Source organism: Leptosomus discolor, chromosome 1 (assembly GCF_034619465.1).
Source record: "Leptosomus discolor isolate bLepDis1 chromosome 1, bLepDis1.hap2, whole genome shotgun sequence".
NCBI classification, from domain to species: domain Eukaryota; kingdom Metazoa; phylum Chordata; class Aves; order Leptosomiformes; family Leptosomidae; genus Leptosomus; species Leptosomus discolor.
In genome coordinates, this window is record NC_141391.1 from 208370437 (window position 1) to 208390403 (window position 19967).

Below are 19967 nucleotides of genomic sequence, written 5' to 3' on the forward strand. Positions count from 1 at the left end.
AAACCTGTTCTCCATTATCCTGTTATGTGCCTGTAATTTCAAGATGGTTATGTTGTATCTGAGTAACCCGTTAACCCCAAATTTCTCCCCTATTCCATTTTTCACATCCTAATTAGAGCCTTTTTCTAACAAATTGACACCATCTTGTGCTTCTTGTTAGTTCAAGATAATTATGGAACTTAACACTCCAAATGGTAATTACACTTGCTGTTGAGCACAGCAGCCGTTTTAGAACTGAAGACCAAATCAAATTAGCATTTTTGTCAAATAAAGTTAAATGTGCTTAAAAGTTACTTCTTCATGCATACAGAATAACATTTTACAGTGACTGTCACCTAACGTCTGTTGGAGATAGACCCTGCTGCTAGGATTCATCTGCCTGATCATTGATGTCTATATCTGAGCGACACGTCAAGGCTCCTTTTAGAGCAAAAACAGAGCAACTGCTCTTCTAGAAGGTGGTTTGTCTTATTTGCAAATAGGTCTCTGAAACAGGTCAGATGAATTGTAACTTCAAAATGGTTATTTCTTTCCACTGATAGCAAAATTTTGACTTACGTGGCTGATCCTCCCATAACTCCCATGATAAAATTTCTCATTGCATTATCTGTTTCAGAGGTCCCAGATGTAGAAGGATATTGGATTAATTTTTTATATAGTAGACAAACCTCTAGGGTTTTAATTACACAATTAATAAAGAAATAGAATGAATATGAGACTGAAATAAAATCTTTACTATTCAGAGAAATTCCTAGACTACTTAAGCAGGTCCTGTTTGCAAAATCTAAAGGATCAGACCAGAATTCTCCTTATCCTCTATATAAGATTCAAACGAAATTTCCAATGAAATCATTAATCATTAAATTATTGTAAATGTATTCACATAAAAAAGATTATTAAATAGCAGAACATGTGAAAGTCAGTTGTAAAACTGAATGAGATTAATAGGATTCATTGCCTTTCTATGTGAGAATAAGTATGAAACACAGGTCCCTCCTGTTTTGCTATCCATTGCAGTCACGAAGAGTGATGTTTATTTTCCAGATTATAAAAGCTCATGAAAGAAAAGTGATGTTTTGAATAATGGAGAATCCCATAGATACAGATGGAGCATTTAATTCAGAACCCAGGGTTTTTTTTTCCAAACATGTATATAGAACTATTATTAGGTCATAATATATATAAGCATACATTTTTATGTGTGTGATTCAATCATTTATGTACGTGTGCATATATAATACCTGCACACATATATACTGTTGAAGTTGACCTAATCCTAGGATTATTATTCTATATATATAAAAACTACTTGGATCAGCACAAAGTATTAGCTATTAGCTTGTTGAACTAATCAGTACTAAATCCTTGGGCTCGAATTTGAGTTTATGAAGTTATAGCTACCTAAATTAACTTCATATTGCTGACTCCACATTTTCTCCTAACATAGTATTATACAAATTTTATACCTCAAATTGTTCATAAATCTTACCTTCCATTTCACAATCTAACTGCAATTCAAAAAATAAAAAACGAAACACCACACCAAAAAAAAAACAAACCAAAAACCACTGACATCAGTACAGAAGCCAACTAGGGGAGTAAAATAAATTACATGGTTTGGATATTTCTCTGAGAAGAAGACAGGTGATCTAAATTCCAACAAGATTATGCTGCAAAGGATTTCTTACATTTGTGTAAGCAACTTTCTGAAATAAAGTACTGCTTATTTAAAGTAAATACAGTACAGTGAACCAGTCCAATGAAAACCTGGGGAGTTAAAGATCATAGGTAGAGTAAGACAAAAGTGCTGCTACACTAAATAAGAGAGTAAAAGCTGCAGAGTCTGAGCTCAGGGTTGCTCATAGGACAGACTTCCCACCTTCAGGGATTATTTGCAGCACTTTAGTTGCTCAGTCAGCTAAATGCTTTGATCCTAATTTTTCTGCAGTCTCCAGTACTGCTCCTGTGTTTTTCACAGTACTTCAAAGTTTCTTGTTGTGTGATCCCTCTTCTCTCATGCTAGTCTTAGGTGGATGAAGGTTCAGTGAGTTTCATGAAGTGTGTCCCAATCTGAACTGTTACACATTATTAATCTAGCCCACTACATCTATTTGACTGTGTATGTCACCTATGTATGTCATGACCATGTATGCACCTTTTATAGTTTATATTCTAGCGAAGCACTGTTTCCTATACAATGTAATGAAACATATTCATTCGTGTAATTTATGTTGCATTTTATTGCATAACTCAAAGTGCATTATGGAGAATTCTGACTCCAATGGCAAAACTCCCATTAAGTCACTGGAGGCAGTCTCTCCTGTCATAAGCATCATTTGAATTCCAAAAGCTTTATGAAAGGATGAGTTTAATATAATTTTATAAATGAATATACACATATATTGAGAAGTTAGTTACTTAATTCAGTTCACACAGTGAGTGAAAAAGAATATATAAAAAACCCCAAAGAATCCTGATTGTAACATAACTCAACAATATCTCTTACATTAAGAGCTTTAAATATGTGTTTTGAGATTGATAAATAAAAAACACTGGACAGCACCTCCTTATAGGTTGATTCAGTCCACATAAATTGAGCAACCTAGGATGAGAAAAAAAGATAGGGAAGAGATTAAATGGGCATGTTGTGGGACTTTCTCGTGTGTCTTTATTTCTTTCTGAAAATGAAGGACTCATTATTGGAGACTTTCCTTCAGTGCAGATGGTAGAAAGGGATGAAACGTTCATCAATGTTCACCTCTTTCTTGTTTGATTTCTTGCAGAATATGGCAGCTGACACATTTATCTCCTTTATTTCATGCAACTCAGGCACAAAGGGGTTTTCTCACCAAGCTGAACACAGGATGACGGTATGAAAAAGAGGTGTGTATATTTTCATTTTTAATTTTTGTTTATGTATAGAAATTTCAGAGATCAATAGAAAATTGGGTTCTTAAGCAATATAAGCCTATACTTAGGCATTTTCTTAATTGTCTGTTACTGTGTCTACACAGCACAGTCTACTGCAATAGGAACAAATCAGTAGATCAAAGCAAATCAGTAGATCAAGGCAGCTACATCTATATGGTATAAAGTTGAGAGCTTTTACTTGAAACTGGAATTACTCTGGTCTGTGATACAAATGTTCCTCTTGTGCATGTGGTCCAGCTTTGTCCAAAGGAGCCATCACTGGTTATGACATAGTTAGGTACAGGAACACATTTAGTGCTCACCTGGAACAGAGTTTTGAGATTAATTGCCATCAAAGGAACCAGATCTGGATGTATCCAAAAAAAAAAAGTAAGTCAACACAATATCAAGCAAGGTAAAATTGAAGAATTTATTACAAAGTTATGTTGCTACTCTGAATCATACCAATAAAGTAGATACAGCCAGAATGGACATAATGATGTCAGAGAGACTATTTTCAGAAGTAATGTAAAGCAGGGAAGCACTTGCTTTCAGATTGTAGGTCTCAGTCACTGCTGTATGTCTTAGTAGGGCCATGGTCAGCTTGCTTAGTGGGGTCTTTTCTATGATCCCTGAGATTTATTTTGTTTTCAGTGTAATTTATCTTGGAGAATTTTTTTCCTCTATATTTTCCTGCATATCTTGTGACTAAGTTAGCTTTGAAGATTTTTTTACAAAGAGGTTAGATTTGATGCAAGGTAGACTGGACAATATGGATTTTAATCTATACATGTAAACTTACTACAGTTTTTGTGAGAGTAGACAAAATTGATTGTCTACTGAGGATTTCACAGCCATACTGGATTGATGCTAAAGGTATTCATCTGTCTCAAGTGAAACGGAGATGGATGAAGATTTGTGACTTACATTTGTCTAGAGGTGGATAAATAGATGAATGCTCCTAGGAAGAGGAGAACACAAGGTATACAGCACCTCCATGAAAATTTCCAGGGCAATAGCAGAGGAACTGACAATCAGCATTTTTTCCTCCTAGTCCCATTTCAGGTGGAGGCTAATAGCACTTAAGTGATGCATGTCTCAGCTGTATGTTATTGCAATGAGTTGAATGTCATTTCAGGTATTTATTGGAGATTGCAAAGATAATAGTTAAGAAGGACAAATGGAAGGACAGAATGCACACAGTATGCATTATCTACATTTTCCAGATACCATCATTGTCTTTAGGTATTAACTCAATTATCTCAACAAGTTCCTCTGGTAATTATCAAAGGTAACTTTGTATCATTAGAAAAGGTATTTACACAATGCTCCCCAACTAGTATTCTTAAAGCATTTCAGGCAGTTGAGAATGTATTGGAACCTTCATTTTGTCATGGGAAACTACATTATGAAGATGAGTTATTCATTTAAATGCTTCATTAAGAAACTAAAGAAGAAAGATGTCAATTTTATGTATCCCTTCCTAAGTTTTTATTGTTTTTTAATTTAAAAAATCATCAAAATTTGTAAATTTTTAAGAAACCTGTTCTGAGAAATTTGTTGACATTGACCTTTATTATGAAAAATATCTGATGCTGTGTAATTGAGATTATTCAGGTAAAAATAACCATGTAGATAAATTCACAAAATGCATCCAAAAAGATCTAACTTCTTTTTATTTAACTTATAACAGACATAGTATCCCTAAGAAAGAATTTTCTGCTCAAAATTATAGCAGCAATCAGAATAATTATTTCTTTTGGTCAATGCTTTAAATATACATCCATATATTCAGTTGATCCCAGAGGGGCAGGGAAGAAAGAATATGTTTGTGGTTTGTGTGTGTATCCTTTCTCCCAGGATTTGCATCACTTCCTATTATATCTGGTTTTCAAGCTGTCTTGAAATTAGAATCTTTAGCCAGTGGCAGAAAATTTTACTTGAAACAAATTACTCAGCTTTGTTCAACAGGAAAACTGCAATACTCAATTTTGGAATTTGATTCAGAACAAGCAACCTGAGGGCAGTAGATGCTGCCAATAAAGAGGGGACTGATTTGTCATATTATGCTTGGATGCATCTGTGGTTTCAGTGCAGTCTTTCCCTTACAATGTAACAAGGCACATGCCCAAAATGATGAGACATTTATGGGGATGACATGGATTCTTTACCTTTCCTCCTTCTAGATAAATCTATACCTGGATACAACCAGTGAGATTCAACAAGCCAATTTCAAGAGGCTGAGAAAAAAAAACCACAGTGTACAATGACATAGTAGTTACTGGGTTTTCTCCAGAGAATGACAAAAGTTGTTAGGAAGACTGGCTTTGTCTCACTTACTTACATTGGGGATTTTCTGTTTTCTGATGGAAAGCAATACGCTTTCACACTGCTGAAGATAAATTGTAAAAATCAGTTTCTCATATTGTAGGATTCTTGCAACAGCCTCAATAAAAGCAGAATATTAATTTTTATTTTATATAACTCCCGAAGAGCATGCTTAAGTCATTTTCTGAACGCAAGCTGAGACCCTTCAATGTCTCATTCTCTTTTTATAATTCTGTAAATCCAGAGTAGCCCCTTTAGTCAAAGGAAAAACATCTAGATAAGGTGTTGTTGATACAGAGAGGTGAAGAGCAGCTCCTAGGCTCTGCTTCCCAAACTCCATTTCCCTTTTGATGTGAAAGCTCTTTCTGTGCACAAAATATTCATCAACAGGAAAAAAAAATTCTCTTGTTAATTTTCTTTCATTTTCTTTCTAACACTACTCAGATTCCTTTCTATGGAAATGACAGCTTTCATGTATGTGTTTACCATGGACTTAAAAAACTATTGTTACACTGTGTAGTTTCTGAATTACAATAAACTGTAGTATAATTTTCCAGGAACTTAGGTAATTTTGCTTTGTGGGTGTGTTTGAAAAGAAAGCACTGAGTACAAAGGAAGATACTAAGTGGCGATATTGTGTAGTCTCCACTTCTTCAAACACAGCAAATAGCGTGGAAAATGTGTCTATATAAAGTCAGATACTTTGCATACTGCTATAAAACATAAACAAGACACCAAATAACCTTAAAACCAACAGATATACAAAGTTAAGGTGTCTATGCTTGCACTCTCTCAAATGTCCAGAGACAAGCAGAAACACCTCCCTTTTTTCTCCTTTACTTGCCAAGAATGAAGGATCTCTTAAGACTATCAAACTAGTCAGAAGGGCATAGTTTATAAAAATGTCAAATAATTGCATTCAGATCAGTGAGAATCCAATTCCTTCAAGAATATAACAGAGTATTCCATGTATATGAATATGTTTCTACAAAGCTAAACACAGCCAGGCACAGCCAAGGCGATCAGGAGGCTGGTGGATAGATGCTGTAGGTATTAGATGAGCAGCAGGAGAAAACAGTAAGAATCCATAGCATGCTCAGCATGCACTGATGCAAGTTACACATGGAGCTTTTTCTAGTAAATCACATGAACTGACTAATTATCATAGGCAGTATGTTACCAGACTTCTGGAAAATATGTGAACTTCTAGGTACTACAGCAGTGTGAAACATGAAGGTAGATGTATGTATCAGATGTTTGACCCAGCGGATTTCCAGAAGCTCTGTGCATTTTTCCAAGGCGTGGAAATTCAGTCACATTACGTTATTATCACATCACAATCAGTCAGAGTGCAAAGCCAATGTGGCAGACAAAAAATCTGAAGAAAGCTTAAAAAAGAAAGTATAACAAAAAGAAAGCATACCCAAGAGTGTTTCAGAAAAGAAAGACCTATGCAATGGATGGCATTAAGAGACGTTCAAACCTGGTGACCATTTGGTAGAACTAATCTCATCTGGTGTCAGCCACATAAACTTTAGATATGTAAGCTACAATAAATGTAAATTTTCATTATAATCTTTTGGTTCTTAACAGACAGTGGAAAAGGACTGGCACTCCAGGCAGCTGACACTGAAGGGAATCCTGAATACTGTAGGAGCTGTAGGAGCAAACTAGGTTTATGCCTGTATACATGCAGATCTGGCGTCATTTATGACATGCAAGTGAAACTGAAGTATCTGGTCAGGAAGGGCAGATTGGATAAAGAACATGTGGGATACCCATGACTTTCTGGAGCAGCAACTGGATTGAAGTGGAAAAATACTTCAGGGTATTTAAACTGGCAGGATACACCTGTGTTTAAAGCCCCTGAATCTCTTTATAGATAAGATCTACAAACTGCTCTCTATTCTACACACATAGTACATTACTTGCTGCCACTAGATTTGTCTAGTCTTCTGCCCATTTGATTCCCTCCCAGTCATAGCCTAGTAGTATCAGAATAAATAATGCACAAAAGGGAAGAGGAACGTGCAGTAGCCTAAAGTAATTACAAATGCCTACACAGGACAAATTGTTAGGAATTCGTTAAGAGAAATACATACTCTGAAGCTTTTCCTTAACAGGCAAAACGTTATTCATATAGTGTTGCAATGGATAACACATTTCATTAAAGTTGCAAGCCTATAAGACTACTATCATAGGACGAAATAATGAACATGGATCATTATGAAAAGCATAATAATCTGAAAATAAACTGGGGACAAAGCACAAGTTTCTAATTATAGATATGAAAGCAGACTGTCTACCACAAGAATCAGATATATCTAGGCAATTTCATGATAGGAAAGATTTAAATTCATTCAAATGCACTGATTTTTAAAAAATTCTTTCTTGAAACACAACTTACAGTCCAATAATTGGGAGCAGTCTCACACGCTAACATAGATATCAGCTGAAGTTTAATTTTAGCTTGCCATGTGATCCCACCTCAAAATGCTCTAGATTCATCTGCATTTAAACAGCATTTCAAGATAACTGTTTGAACATAAGTCTAAAAAAATGGTTTATAGTACAAGTACATATGAGGATGAATAAAAAACTTCTTTCTGAACCCACATAATAGTTTAATTTCTAAGCAAGTTATAAATTATCTGACAAAAGAAATAAAGAATCAGTAATCTTCTAAACTACACACATATAATACCAGCTCCTTTTACATAAATTACAAACATTCAGGAGCTACAAAGAACTGTTAAGTATAGAAATAGGTTATGACATTCCATTTTTTTTTGACATTTCAAATAAATACAGCAAAAGTGGAGCTCTAATACAGAACTGTTCAGTAGGAACAGCTGTGTTATCATTTGCAGGCAAGCTTAGAAAAATCTATTTATGGGAAGTGGTTGATAAAATATGCTATGTTTGTGAGGGGAAGAGCTTGGTTTTTGGGTTCTTATTTCTCTCGTTGAGTATTTTCAGCAAGCAAGACTAGGCTAGAATTTAGGAAAAATATTTCAATGTAAAGGATAATCCAGCACTAGACTAATAAAGCTCTAAAGTATCTATCACCACTAAAATTTTGGTGCAAGTTAGCAAAAGCTTCTTAGGACAATATTGTGTTTTGAAGCAATGGGATGACCTCTTCAGGTCCCCTCAACCCCATTCCTGCTACATAATAGCTGGTACATATTTAAGCGCTGAACATTATTGACCTTAAAACAGATTTATTTTACTTACTTTTTTTCTCCTGGAGTATGCACAGAATTCTAGGTCATAATCACATTGCTAAATGGACATCACCTGAATTATCCAGGAGGATGACATTTAAAACCTTACTCAGTATCTCCTAGTTTTATTTTCGTTACAGAGGGGAATTTATTTAGGATTTAGCAATTCACTTTCTATCATATTAATGCTTCAATCTGACTTTTGCTCATTCTAAATGAGCACTGATCATGAAAAGTGACTGTGTTTCAAAGCTGGTTTAAATTACTCACTAGGTGAAGCAGCCCTTCTTCAGACTCACACCAGACAAGGCTCAGGTGCAATAACCATATAGTCCAGCATCTTCACCTTTACTCCATTTTCGGGGGGGGGGGGGGGGGGGGGGCCTGTTTTCTTTTCAGCTTTGAAGCTCTTCGTTATTAACAGAAATTTTTACTAAATTTGTAAGTTGGTATTAAATCAGGTTTCCTCTATAGTCATATTTTTTAAAAGACAGAGATTACAGAATTCTACCATTTTTGTTTGTTTTTTTCCTCCAGCAATGAAACCATGTAGCTTTGTCAGATATTGTTGCTGGAATTACTAGCACCCTCATTCCCAGCTCAAACACTCTGAGCCCACTACATCTCCAAGAAGTCACTAGAAGAAACTTCCTGAAAATACCAAGCAGCTTCGTGTTAGTGGAAATGTGTTTAAGAGCTAGACCAATAAAAGTGATTAGGAACATTAGGTAAACCAATTTTCTTTCCAAGTGATTTTTGAAGCATCATATCAGAGGTTGATATTTTGTTTTCAAGATGAAATACATGTGCTTTCAGGTTTTTCTGGGGTTTTTTTCCTTGTTTATCTTCTTAATATTTGTTACTTTTCTACAGATCCCATGGGAAAAGCAGATTTTTTTTTAACGAAAAAGTGTTTAAGAATTTTCTTGCCACACAATTTAATAGCTGATAGCCATTCAGTCCCAGTTCATACAAGAGTGGCACAAGCTGTTGGGCAACCACTAGTTAATCACAACCAGACTTCCTGGATTATTTACTTCTCTTTTAATGACACTTTATAATAACTAGTCAGGAACAGGATGATTTGTAACTATGTAAAGCAATGTTGTTTGTGATGTGGATACAAGAATGCAGGAGATTATCTTGTCCTTTTACCCCTATTTCTATCTCTGGCTGCAGTCTTTGTTCTTATTTAAATTCTTTCTGCTTCTTTTTAGGAAAACCAGCTGGATTATACTGCCAAATACCTCGGGGAGGCAGAACTAATTGCTCCAATTATTACTGAAGAGCCAGGTGGGCAAATTAGAGTACTGGGCTAGTCAGGGATAGATAAAAGAAATGTTTCCCGGAGTTTAGAGCAGAAGATGATAGTTCTTAGGTTTACAACGCTGCTGTTGTTTATCTTGAATCACCTCTTCAAAGTAGTGTGGTATTTAGGTATTAGTAGTATGGCTATTCCTAACTTGAGGGAGCATATTATAGATAGCTTTAAAAAAGAGGAGTGAGAGGCGAAGGACTGCTGTCAGTGCAAAAGCCTGATTCATTGCTTGAGGATATCCTGTGACAGAAAGCCTATCTGATATTTTCAATTTTTGAAGTTAAAATTTGCATTCCCAAAAATAAAGGTGCAGTATGAGGGGATCAACATGTGACAGGCCAGCTGCAAGTGCTATCATTACTTATTTTCTATTCCCTTGTGTCCGTTTTATCCTTTGTGCTGAAGCAGCTATTCATGCGAGAAATCACCCTTGCTGGTATTTTCTGCTTTAAATTTTGTAGGCATTGATTAATCTTATGCTGTCAAGAGTACTAGATGGCAGACCTTTGGTAGGACCTGATGGAAGAAGGCGAGGTTGTGATTTCATATTAAAGACAGTTTAAACAATGCCAGGTTGAATTTTAGCCTTTTCATTTATAGAGAAGTCTGGCAATACCTTATTCTTTCATTGAATCTCTTCCTGGGTGAGTATCACATTTTACTCAGTAATATTTAATTTCAAAACCTGACCTTATCTACATGTAAATCAGAATGGCAATAAATCTATAAAAGCAGATGTTACAGCTGCTAAAAATTGGTTTTAAAAAGAGATCACTAGGCTTATATCACTCTTTAGGAAAGACACTGAGTGTATAGCAATTTCTTTTGCGATGTACTACTGGATATGAACTCAAAACCAAAGAATGCAATTCAACCACTATTCAAGTCAGTGCTGCTAGCATTTCAGATCGATTGGATTTCTTTTTAAATCCATGGATCAATAACCATTACAGTCAACAGTCTCATACTTAGCCAGTACAAGATTCTGTTGATTCAAGAAAAATACTTGGAAGTCCAGACTGTTTTTTCAGATTCTCTTACATTTTAGTATATGTTAGGGTTAAAGGTTCAATACTCATGGTGTATTTGAGTTATTGGGAAGGCAGCAGACAGCAAAGATACTACTTGACATGTATGCAAGAGCAAAATGGATGATGCTCCCTGTGGTTTTGAGATACCAGTCTAAAAAGGACTTGAAAGAATTGGATTGAGCCTTGGTGCGGAAACATGGTACTATTCCAAAAGAAAATGAATCCTCTGATATTGTGAAAGTGTTTGGTTCTGACTTGATCATTTATTGCTGATCTATATACCGCTAGTGTATTATAAGTTGTGGATTATGTTTTAGGAGATAGGAATTTTCTCTCTGGAAGATAAAGTTCAGTTTAAGTAAATTTAAGAAAAATAAATATGTGTTAGTGTATGATTTGTAGGTTAATTGGAGACTGCTCTTGCTAGTAACCTTGGGCATGTAGATTCACAATTCCTCTGTCTATTCAGTCACGTCCTGACATAAACATAGAAGTGAGAAGTTGTACAATATATAATGATACTTGCAGTTCTCCTTGGAAATAACAGTTCTAAGACTCTTACTACCCAATACTAGACATGTGACATTCTAACGTTGCTTCAGTAATTGAAGCTCAATATAAAGAAGAAACTGAAGAGAAAGTGGAATTTTCCTGGCCCAGAGTCACTGACCATATCTGTTCAAGAGAAAACACTGGGCGAAGCAAGTGAGATGTGCCTGCCTGAAGCTCATAAACAAAGGTACAGAGGAAAACACTGTTGTAGGATAAAAATGTTTCTGCTTCTATGATTGCAAAATATCATTGCCTGAATGGGCAACTGTTCTCAGAATACCACTCACACAGTACAGGACTATTTGCATTTTGTGTGTTGAACCCTTCAATAATCATTGCCACCTCTTTCATATCATAGAATCATAGAACGATTTGGGTTGAAAGGAACCTTTAAAGATCAGCTAGTCCAACGCCCCTGCCACAGGCATGACATCTTTCACTACATCAGGTTGCTCAAAGTCCCATCCAGCCGGGCCTTGATCTCTTCCAGGGATGTATTATCTTCTCTGGGAAACATGTTCCAGTGTCCCACCACCCTCTTCCTTATGTCCAGTCGAAATCTATTCTCTTTCAGTTTAAAACCAAGCCACCAAGTCTCTGTCTTTCTTGTGAGCCCCCTTTACATATTGGAAGGTTGCAATAAGGTTTCCCTGGAGCCTTCTCTTCTCCTGGCTGAACAAACCAAACTCTCTCAGCCTGTCCTCATAGAAGAGGTGCTCCAGCCCTCTGATCATTTTTGTGGCCCTCCTGGACCTGCTCCAAAAGCTCCGTGTCACCAGAGTGGAGTAGAGGGGTAGAATCACCTCCTTGGACCTGCTGGCCATGCTTCTCTTGACGCAGCCCAGGATACAGTTGGCTTTCTGGGGTGCAAGTGGACATTGCTGGCTCATGTCTAATTTCCTATCCATCAGTATGCCCAAATTCTTCTCTGCAGGGCTGCTCCCAATTAACTTAGCACCCATCTTGGAATATTGGTAACAAATATGATATTGGTCTAAACTCCCTCCCACTTTATTAATTTTGCAGCTTGTGTTCTGTTCTATTCTATTCTATTCTATTCTATTCTATTCTAATCTATGCTATGCTATGCTATGCTATGCTATGTTATGCTATGCTATAGTTGAGCCTTCTGGAAGAAGTAATCTACTATAATTTTTTTGATTACTGACAGAGAAAAGTACTAAAGGCAATTGGCTTAATCATTACAAATAAATTGTTAGAGATTAGTAGAGAATTTCCTTCATACCAAAGGAAGTTAAGGATATATTTATAATACCTAGAGTATTTAGACTCATCATATAGTCCATGAGGAGACTTAGATATCTGCAGGGGCAACTTACAGCACATTAGTGGCTGATATACTTTGTAACACTGGCCTAAAGTGGTGGTTTACCAGTCCCCAGAGAAAGTGAGGATGTAGTCCCAAAATGCAGTGCTGCTGGGCTCTGGAGGCACACCAGAAACCGTTTGTTGCCTGTAACTGACTGCTATCATAACTGGTGTTTGTCTATTTTACATCAAGGATGACTTTTGTCCTGTAGCCCACCCCCAGTGTACAAAGGTTTCTGAGATGGCAGAGGTGCACCTTTGCCTCTCTCCTTCTGAGATGGAGATCAACCAGGACAGGCCTCTCAGGACTACCTCAAAATGGGAGTTCCACTAATTTTGGCACAAAACAAACAGAAAATCTTCTTCTGTACATGAATTAATGCAAATACATCTTGGCCAAACCCAGAGCATCCATCTTAGAGTCTCTTTATCATGTTTCTTGCATTTTCATTCCTACATTAAGACATCTTTCCATTAAATATCAAATAACTTATTCCGAACATTTGAAACAAATGACTGGATGTTTTATCATCTCGTTTCCCTTATGCACCTTTGTGGGGGAAGTGTCTATAAATGTTGTAATGCTTGCTTCCTTTCTATTTTTTTTTTTTTTTCGTATTTATGAACAGTTAAAGAGAAAAACGCTTGTGAGGGAAAAAGACTAAATATGTCTCTGGTATTCATGTCAGATGACTGAAGATGAGGTTATGCTTCACGGAAGTTCTTTGTAATAGATACAAAGATATAAATTAGACTTGATTATGAAAGAAGGAAAATCTCAAATGATCCCAAAATTACATAAAATTAATATTTAACCTGATCTCTGTCCTACATTGTTCCAAGTCAGTGTTTTCATTCAAAGTCACCATTGTTTGTGCAAAGGCAATGAAATTCACCTTAATTTTAATCCAGCAAGAAGTTAAATTCTAATTATAACCTCCTTCATGAATATTAAATATCATATTTTAATCTGATCTCACAGCTCTCTCTCTTTTTTTGGTGAAATGACACAGATAACTGCAAGAAATGTTTCTCATCTGCAGTAAAACCCATATTTTCAGCCTGGCCAACCAAGACATCAAAGTACAGATTTGTGCATAGGCAAAAGCATTTGCAAATCTCAGTAACTGCATCATGATTAGCCCTTAATAATTTCCTTCATCTGTCTTTTTTCTCCTCTTACTTATAGCTTTCTGGTCAAAGGTCCAAACTTAAGACCATTTCTCTGAACGTCCTCGTAAGGGCTAATATTACAGTTCTGATATTTCAACCGTTGGAGTTAAAAAAATCAAAATGTTAAATTTTTAAAGTGTGGAAATGCGGCAAGCTGATTTAAGTAACATCTCAAGCCCTTAGTCTGTTCTCAGTCGTACCACAGTGAGCCCTTTGGCTTAAACTGAGTTACTCTAGCCTAGCTAAAGAGCAAGTAAAAGGAAAAAAATTTTTTTTTTGAGTTTCAACTATTTTGAAGAATGTGGTGATGCTTAGTTGTGCCTGTGCTGTCAGTACTTTTCATGCCTTATTTCACTCGAGAGAGCTAATCCACATATTACTCCTGGATATCCCTTCAAGAGAAAACATGATACAGTTTGCCAGATCATTTGCTCCAGGGTTTATTCTGTGCAGACATGATGGACAAAAATTTCACCAGGACTAATCAGAAAGCTATAAAGGAAAATTTACAAGTCAAATATTTCCCAGTCACTCACTTACAGAGATCATGCACCGTTCCTCCAAAATGTTATCAGAATGACCTTCTAGCCTAGTTTTAAGGTTTGTGTGGTACTTCAACTATTTTTCTCATAAATAAATACTATACTTTCTTAATTAATGAAAATAAAGTTAAGTGATGAAACTGTTAAAACTGAATTTCTTAGTTTGTAATCCAGGCTGATAAACCACAAACTCAAAAATTAAGAAAAAAAGAGTAATTGCGTAAAGGAGTCTTTGTTTGAGATGAACCTCAGTGTCTGTAATCCTAGAGGAATGGTGTTTTGTATGTAAGTAGCATCTTTAAAATGAGAAGATCCAAAATTTCTTTACAGTAAGATATTTCAATTAAAATTTATTTATATCTATATATCTCTCTCATATTAGAAATAATCGCAGCTTGGGATTACCTAGTAAATTCACACTTTTGAAATATATGAAAATAATTTTCCCTATATATTGCTTAATTACATAAGTAGTTGGTAGGTGGAAAATACCATCTGGGATCTGTTGGCTGAGCAGTTTCATAGGATAGATAGACCAATCATGATCTACAACTGAATCAAGATATTAATCATGTGCTTTTAATTGTTAGTTTCAATTCTTACATGGAACGCAATTGGTTTTTTTGTCTATAATGTCTGTAATATTCCATAGCATGTCATAAGAAAGAAATCTTCAAACAAAAGATATCGCACTTTCTGAAACAAATAGAGAAATTGGTGCGCATAACTCAATGAAGATCACAATATGTATTTTAAGATTTACTGAAGTTTAAGAGGATGAAGTATTTCATTTGCTCAGGGCAGAATGTCCACTGTAAGATAGCATGCAACAATGCATATCATAAAAATAACTGCAACACAGTGTCCATGAACAAAACTCTGAATTATTTTATATTATTAACTTGTATGAAAGTACAGAATATGACAAGATGATATATTCAGAGAAACAAAGGTTATCATAGCAATACTCACAGTTATTTATATTGACCATTTGGTTGTATCAGCAAAAGTAAATAGTACTGTTTTCCAATATTTACTTATAACTTAACTGATACATCTTAATAGCACAAAAACTGTTCCCAAAAAAACATTAGCACACTTCTCAAGTGGGTAAACAATCACAAAAGGAGCATATTTTTCCCTGATGATTCCACCTATGTATATGACTAAATTTTGGTGTCATATCCTGTGAGCTGAATCCAAACCCTGTTGCTACAGTTTTGATTCGGCTGCTTAGAAACCAGTTTTCATTGCCATTTGAGACTCCTACCCTGCTTTGCCGCCAGCTACTGAGCTATTAGATCGTGTTCCTGTAAGTCCCCTACCGTATTTGCCAGGCCTGTGTGAATGACGTGGATGACTAAATCATTTCAATAGCAGCAGATCCTCATGTTTAAGCAACTGAATTTATTCTGCACAGTTTTAAAGAAAGTAATCCACAGGCTACTTTTCACAGAAGTTATCCATTAAGAATATTTGAAAATGTACAAATAGTACTAGTATTAAAAGGTTTTAAGTATAACACTAAAACCTTATTTGCAAATGAGAATATAAATGTCAACTACGGGAGCTCTCAACAAATTAATAAAAAAAATGGGAATGAATATTTGCTTCCAGTTAATTGCAGAGCTCATCTGGTCCACAACCCAGGTAAGTGAACTACAGAACAGATATAATTTGATTTTTAAAACTTTAAGATTTTCATTCACTTTTGTTCATCTATGAAAAGAATACCACAATAATTCTATAATACTGATGTAATTCTCAGTTAATGCTGAGTTCCTCTAAATTCAGAATTACTTCCCTGCAAGATAATTATATTTACATGCTGAAACTGAAATGCTCTTGAATTGTTTTCCAGCTTTTAGTTTGAGATTGACCTATCCCATCTTAGTCAGCTAGAAAACAGATTGAAAACTAGACTGGCTGACCCAGCTTCTCCTGATGGGGAGAAACAACACTTAGCAAGAACCATTCATTTCGTCAGACTTGGAATTGTAACTCAGAGTTCTCAAGTTAGGAAAGGTGAACTGCATCATAAGTGAAAATTAGGGAATTGCAGCTTTTGAGTTTATTGCAGATTTTAAAGATGAGCAGAAACATGACTTTGACAGGAAAAGTAATTTTAGTCACCAAATGTTATATATACATCTTTTGAAATGTTTCAAAACGTGTTTTTTTGGTTGGGTTTGCTTGTTTGAGTTTAGTTTGTTTTGTTTTGTTTTTTGTTTTTTGTTTTTTTTTAAATGATAGAAACATTAAATTAAAACATTTTGTATTTGTAGGTTCTGAAATTTATGATCCAAGACCTTACCTAAGGGGCAATTTATGATGAACAAAATGAAGAAAAGCTATTTGCTTACAATTATCATTCTGCATAAAACACACCATGACAAAGTAAAAATGGAAAATTCCTGATTTCCCATTTTCATCCCACCATTTCTTTTTCAAAAAATAGTTTGTTTTTTGAATATTTAAAAATACTCTTGAACAAATTAAAGTTTGATAAGCAGCTGAATTTGGATTTTTGTATGATGAGTACTATGTACAGAAAGATTTAGTAGAATGTGTACACACAGTTAAGGATTCTTGCTTTGGAAAAGACAGTTTTACAGTTCTACCTTTAAATTCTAATTTGTTTTCTTCAAATCTGTGGAACATAGGACTGCTTTTACCTCAAATATAGCATCAGGAATTATTTCCCCATGTATACAGATTGCAGAAACCCGAAAAATGTTGCTTTTTTAAGACTGAACTTAACATGAAGTTAACTTCAACTATATATACTAAATTAAATTTATTGATTAATTAATCCCTCAAAACGGCATTGAAATGCATTTAAATGATAAAAGTATTATTTTAATAATAAAATGAAGGCTATGATAATTAAGTTATATATTTGAGGTCAACAGAAACGTACACTTGAAACAATATACCTTATATGCAAAGGGAAATGGAATTTTCCTAACATATCCTTCAATACAAAACACTCTCTTAATTTTCATGCAGTTGTCCATTATTACACTTGAAAGATATAATCACAGTGCTCATGAAACTTTGAAAGCCATTCTGTCGGGCTCTTTCCAGCTCCAATATTACAATGTCTCCTTCTTTGACAGTACTGCATTCATACCAAAAAAATTCACTCAGGATTTCCCAATCAAATAAGAGTTTTTTATAGCCTAAGTGCGGTAGTCAAGCCTGATGTTCAGCTAATAATTTTCTTTGAACTTAATATTTTATGCAGACACCAAAATTAATAATTGCTTTATGAATTAAATATTCTGAAATATTATAAAAATAGAGCCTGACAGCCATTGGATATTTTTTTCTAATTTAATCAATATTGAGTCAGCTCCATACTTCATATTTTTTATTCCAATACCATGAAAAGCAATGAACATTGAAAGCCAGATATTATTCATTGCAAACTAAATATTTAATTACTTTAAATAAACAGGTAAGACACTGTTCTCATTTAATACTGAAGACTCTTTACATTGGTACTATGTGTAAAAGACCCTTAGAGTAAATGAAAGTCAGGATCTTAATCTACAATACAAAGAGAGCATAGGCTAATCTTTCATAGCATAACAAGTAAAAGACATAAATATATCTGTTCTATAAACATGGGATACCACTGTAGTGTTGTTTGTATTTCTTTTTACCTTCTGCATCGTTTATTCCTACTCCCGACTGCTTTACTGGATCTTGTCCATTCTGGCTCATCTTCCCTCTGTTAAAAGATATGTTTGTAGTTGTCAGTAAGACCATAAAGAGATGACATCTAAGAAAATGATACACCCAAGCCAGTGAGGCTTGGTTCTGTACAAAAAGACAATTGCAAGTATTTCTGAAAACCAAAAAAAATGTATATACATATATATAGAGAGAGAGATTTAATTCCGAGAAAATAAAGTGAATGATAACTTTTTCTATTGCTATTTGGACAGACCACTTAAGAATATTATTTTTTTCTCTTTTGGAGACAACTGCAATTGCATCTTGCTAAGCCTGTATATTCTTATAGATTGGGGCCATCAGGTGCTGTCTGCTACTTGTCCCCCATCAGCCTGGGGTTCTGCAACCACTCTGCATAGCTCCTCTCCTCACTTTATCCTGTTACAGTGAACAGTGAAACATGCAATGAGGAGTCACAAAATTGGTATTTGGTCTACAGTACTGTTACTTCCAAGGTAAAGCATGTTTGCGGTTGTTATCTTCTTTTAATGATTGCTTTTACATTACAGTTTAGGTTTAGCATCAGAAGCAATTCAGTTCTGAGTCTTACATTAATCTTAAAGTAAGGTGAGTAGGATAAATCGCGCTCTGGAGGTCCCTATCTTTCTCCACTGGACGTAGAAAGAATCTGGATTACAATCTAGATGTCTGTATTTAGGCAATAAAAATTAGGTAAAATATAAGCTAGCTATAAACATATTTGTTGCAAACTCTAAGGCATGATTACAGTCATTCTCAAAATAATTTCTGCTACTATGAAATATTTGTGCTTCTGTTTGTCTTCGTCCTTTAAGACTCTGAAATGTCGTGAGAGAGAATATAAGGCATTATCTTCAGATGCATGTGATTCCTCTGGGGTTAAAGGATCAGTGCTATTCTTTGCTACTAATGAGCCAGCTTTATGTTTCACAGCAGCAACAGAATCTTTCCTAGTTCACAACAAACCATAAAATTAGTATAAAATGTCAGTTTTTAAAGTGATTTTAAATTCAATTATAGCTGAAAGTTATTCTCTTCTTCTGTGAGGTAATGCTTCATAGAACATATTATAAATATGATACAAGAATTATTTGTCTCTAGGGTTAAATTCTCCCCAAAAAAAGGTGAAAAGCTCAGTTGGTTTTCATCTTTACATTCAAAATTAATATAATTTTACAGTCAGTGTACCAGTATAGATGGTTACACAAATCAAAGACAGAGAGAATCTGGTCTTTCTCAGAGATGATAACATGAGTAATTTTCAGGAGTATTACAACTGGATAATAAAAGTCTTTTAAAAAACTATCTCCCAAATAGAAAGACTTTACAAGATTTATTCGATGGTGTGTAACTGTGTACAATGATTAATTTCCCTTGATAGTTATAACAATATTTAATATTGGCAAGTATTCTAATTAGTTACCTCATCAAACAATTCCCATGGTGTCACTATTTAATTCTTCTATTTTGCTTCATGACTAAATGTTCCTATGGTTAAAAGCATTTGGACTAAAGAGTTTAAAACTCAGCCTATCTAACACTTCTATCCATAAATCAGAAACTTAATATAATCAGGGAGCTTATAACAAAAAATGTTTGTATATGACACTTAAAATTATTTAGCCCACTTAAAGCTTCACATCCAAATTATGAGCTGTGGTCGTACGGATATGCTGAATTAGTGTACAAGGTCAGAGTCCCTCAAGTCATTATCAAGCCAGTGTGAATGCAAATGTTGACTAGAATTTCAATCGTTCTTATATTCAGATATATAAGAATTTTAAGCCAGAATTCAAAATGGAAACAGTTATCTATTTTAAAACATTCTCCCAAGGAA

At 34.9% G+C, this 19967-nt stretch overlaps 1 protein-coding gene across 2 annotated transcripts in view; it reads right to left on the bottom strand.

Moving 5' to 3' along the window:
- Positions 1-19967, bottom strand: part of PCLO (piccolo presynaptic cytomatrix protein) — a 382319-nt gene that overhangs the window by 25102 nt on the left and 337250 nt on the right. For both annotated transcript variants that reach the window (XM_086474501.1, XM_086474492.1), the window contains exon 23: positions 18079-18146. In XM_086474501.1, coding sequence (XP_086330627.1) covers positions 18079-18146 — 68 coding nt within the window. The remainder of the gene's footprint in view (positions 1-18078; positions 18147-19967) is intronic.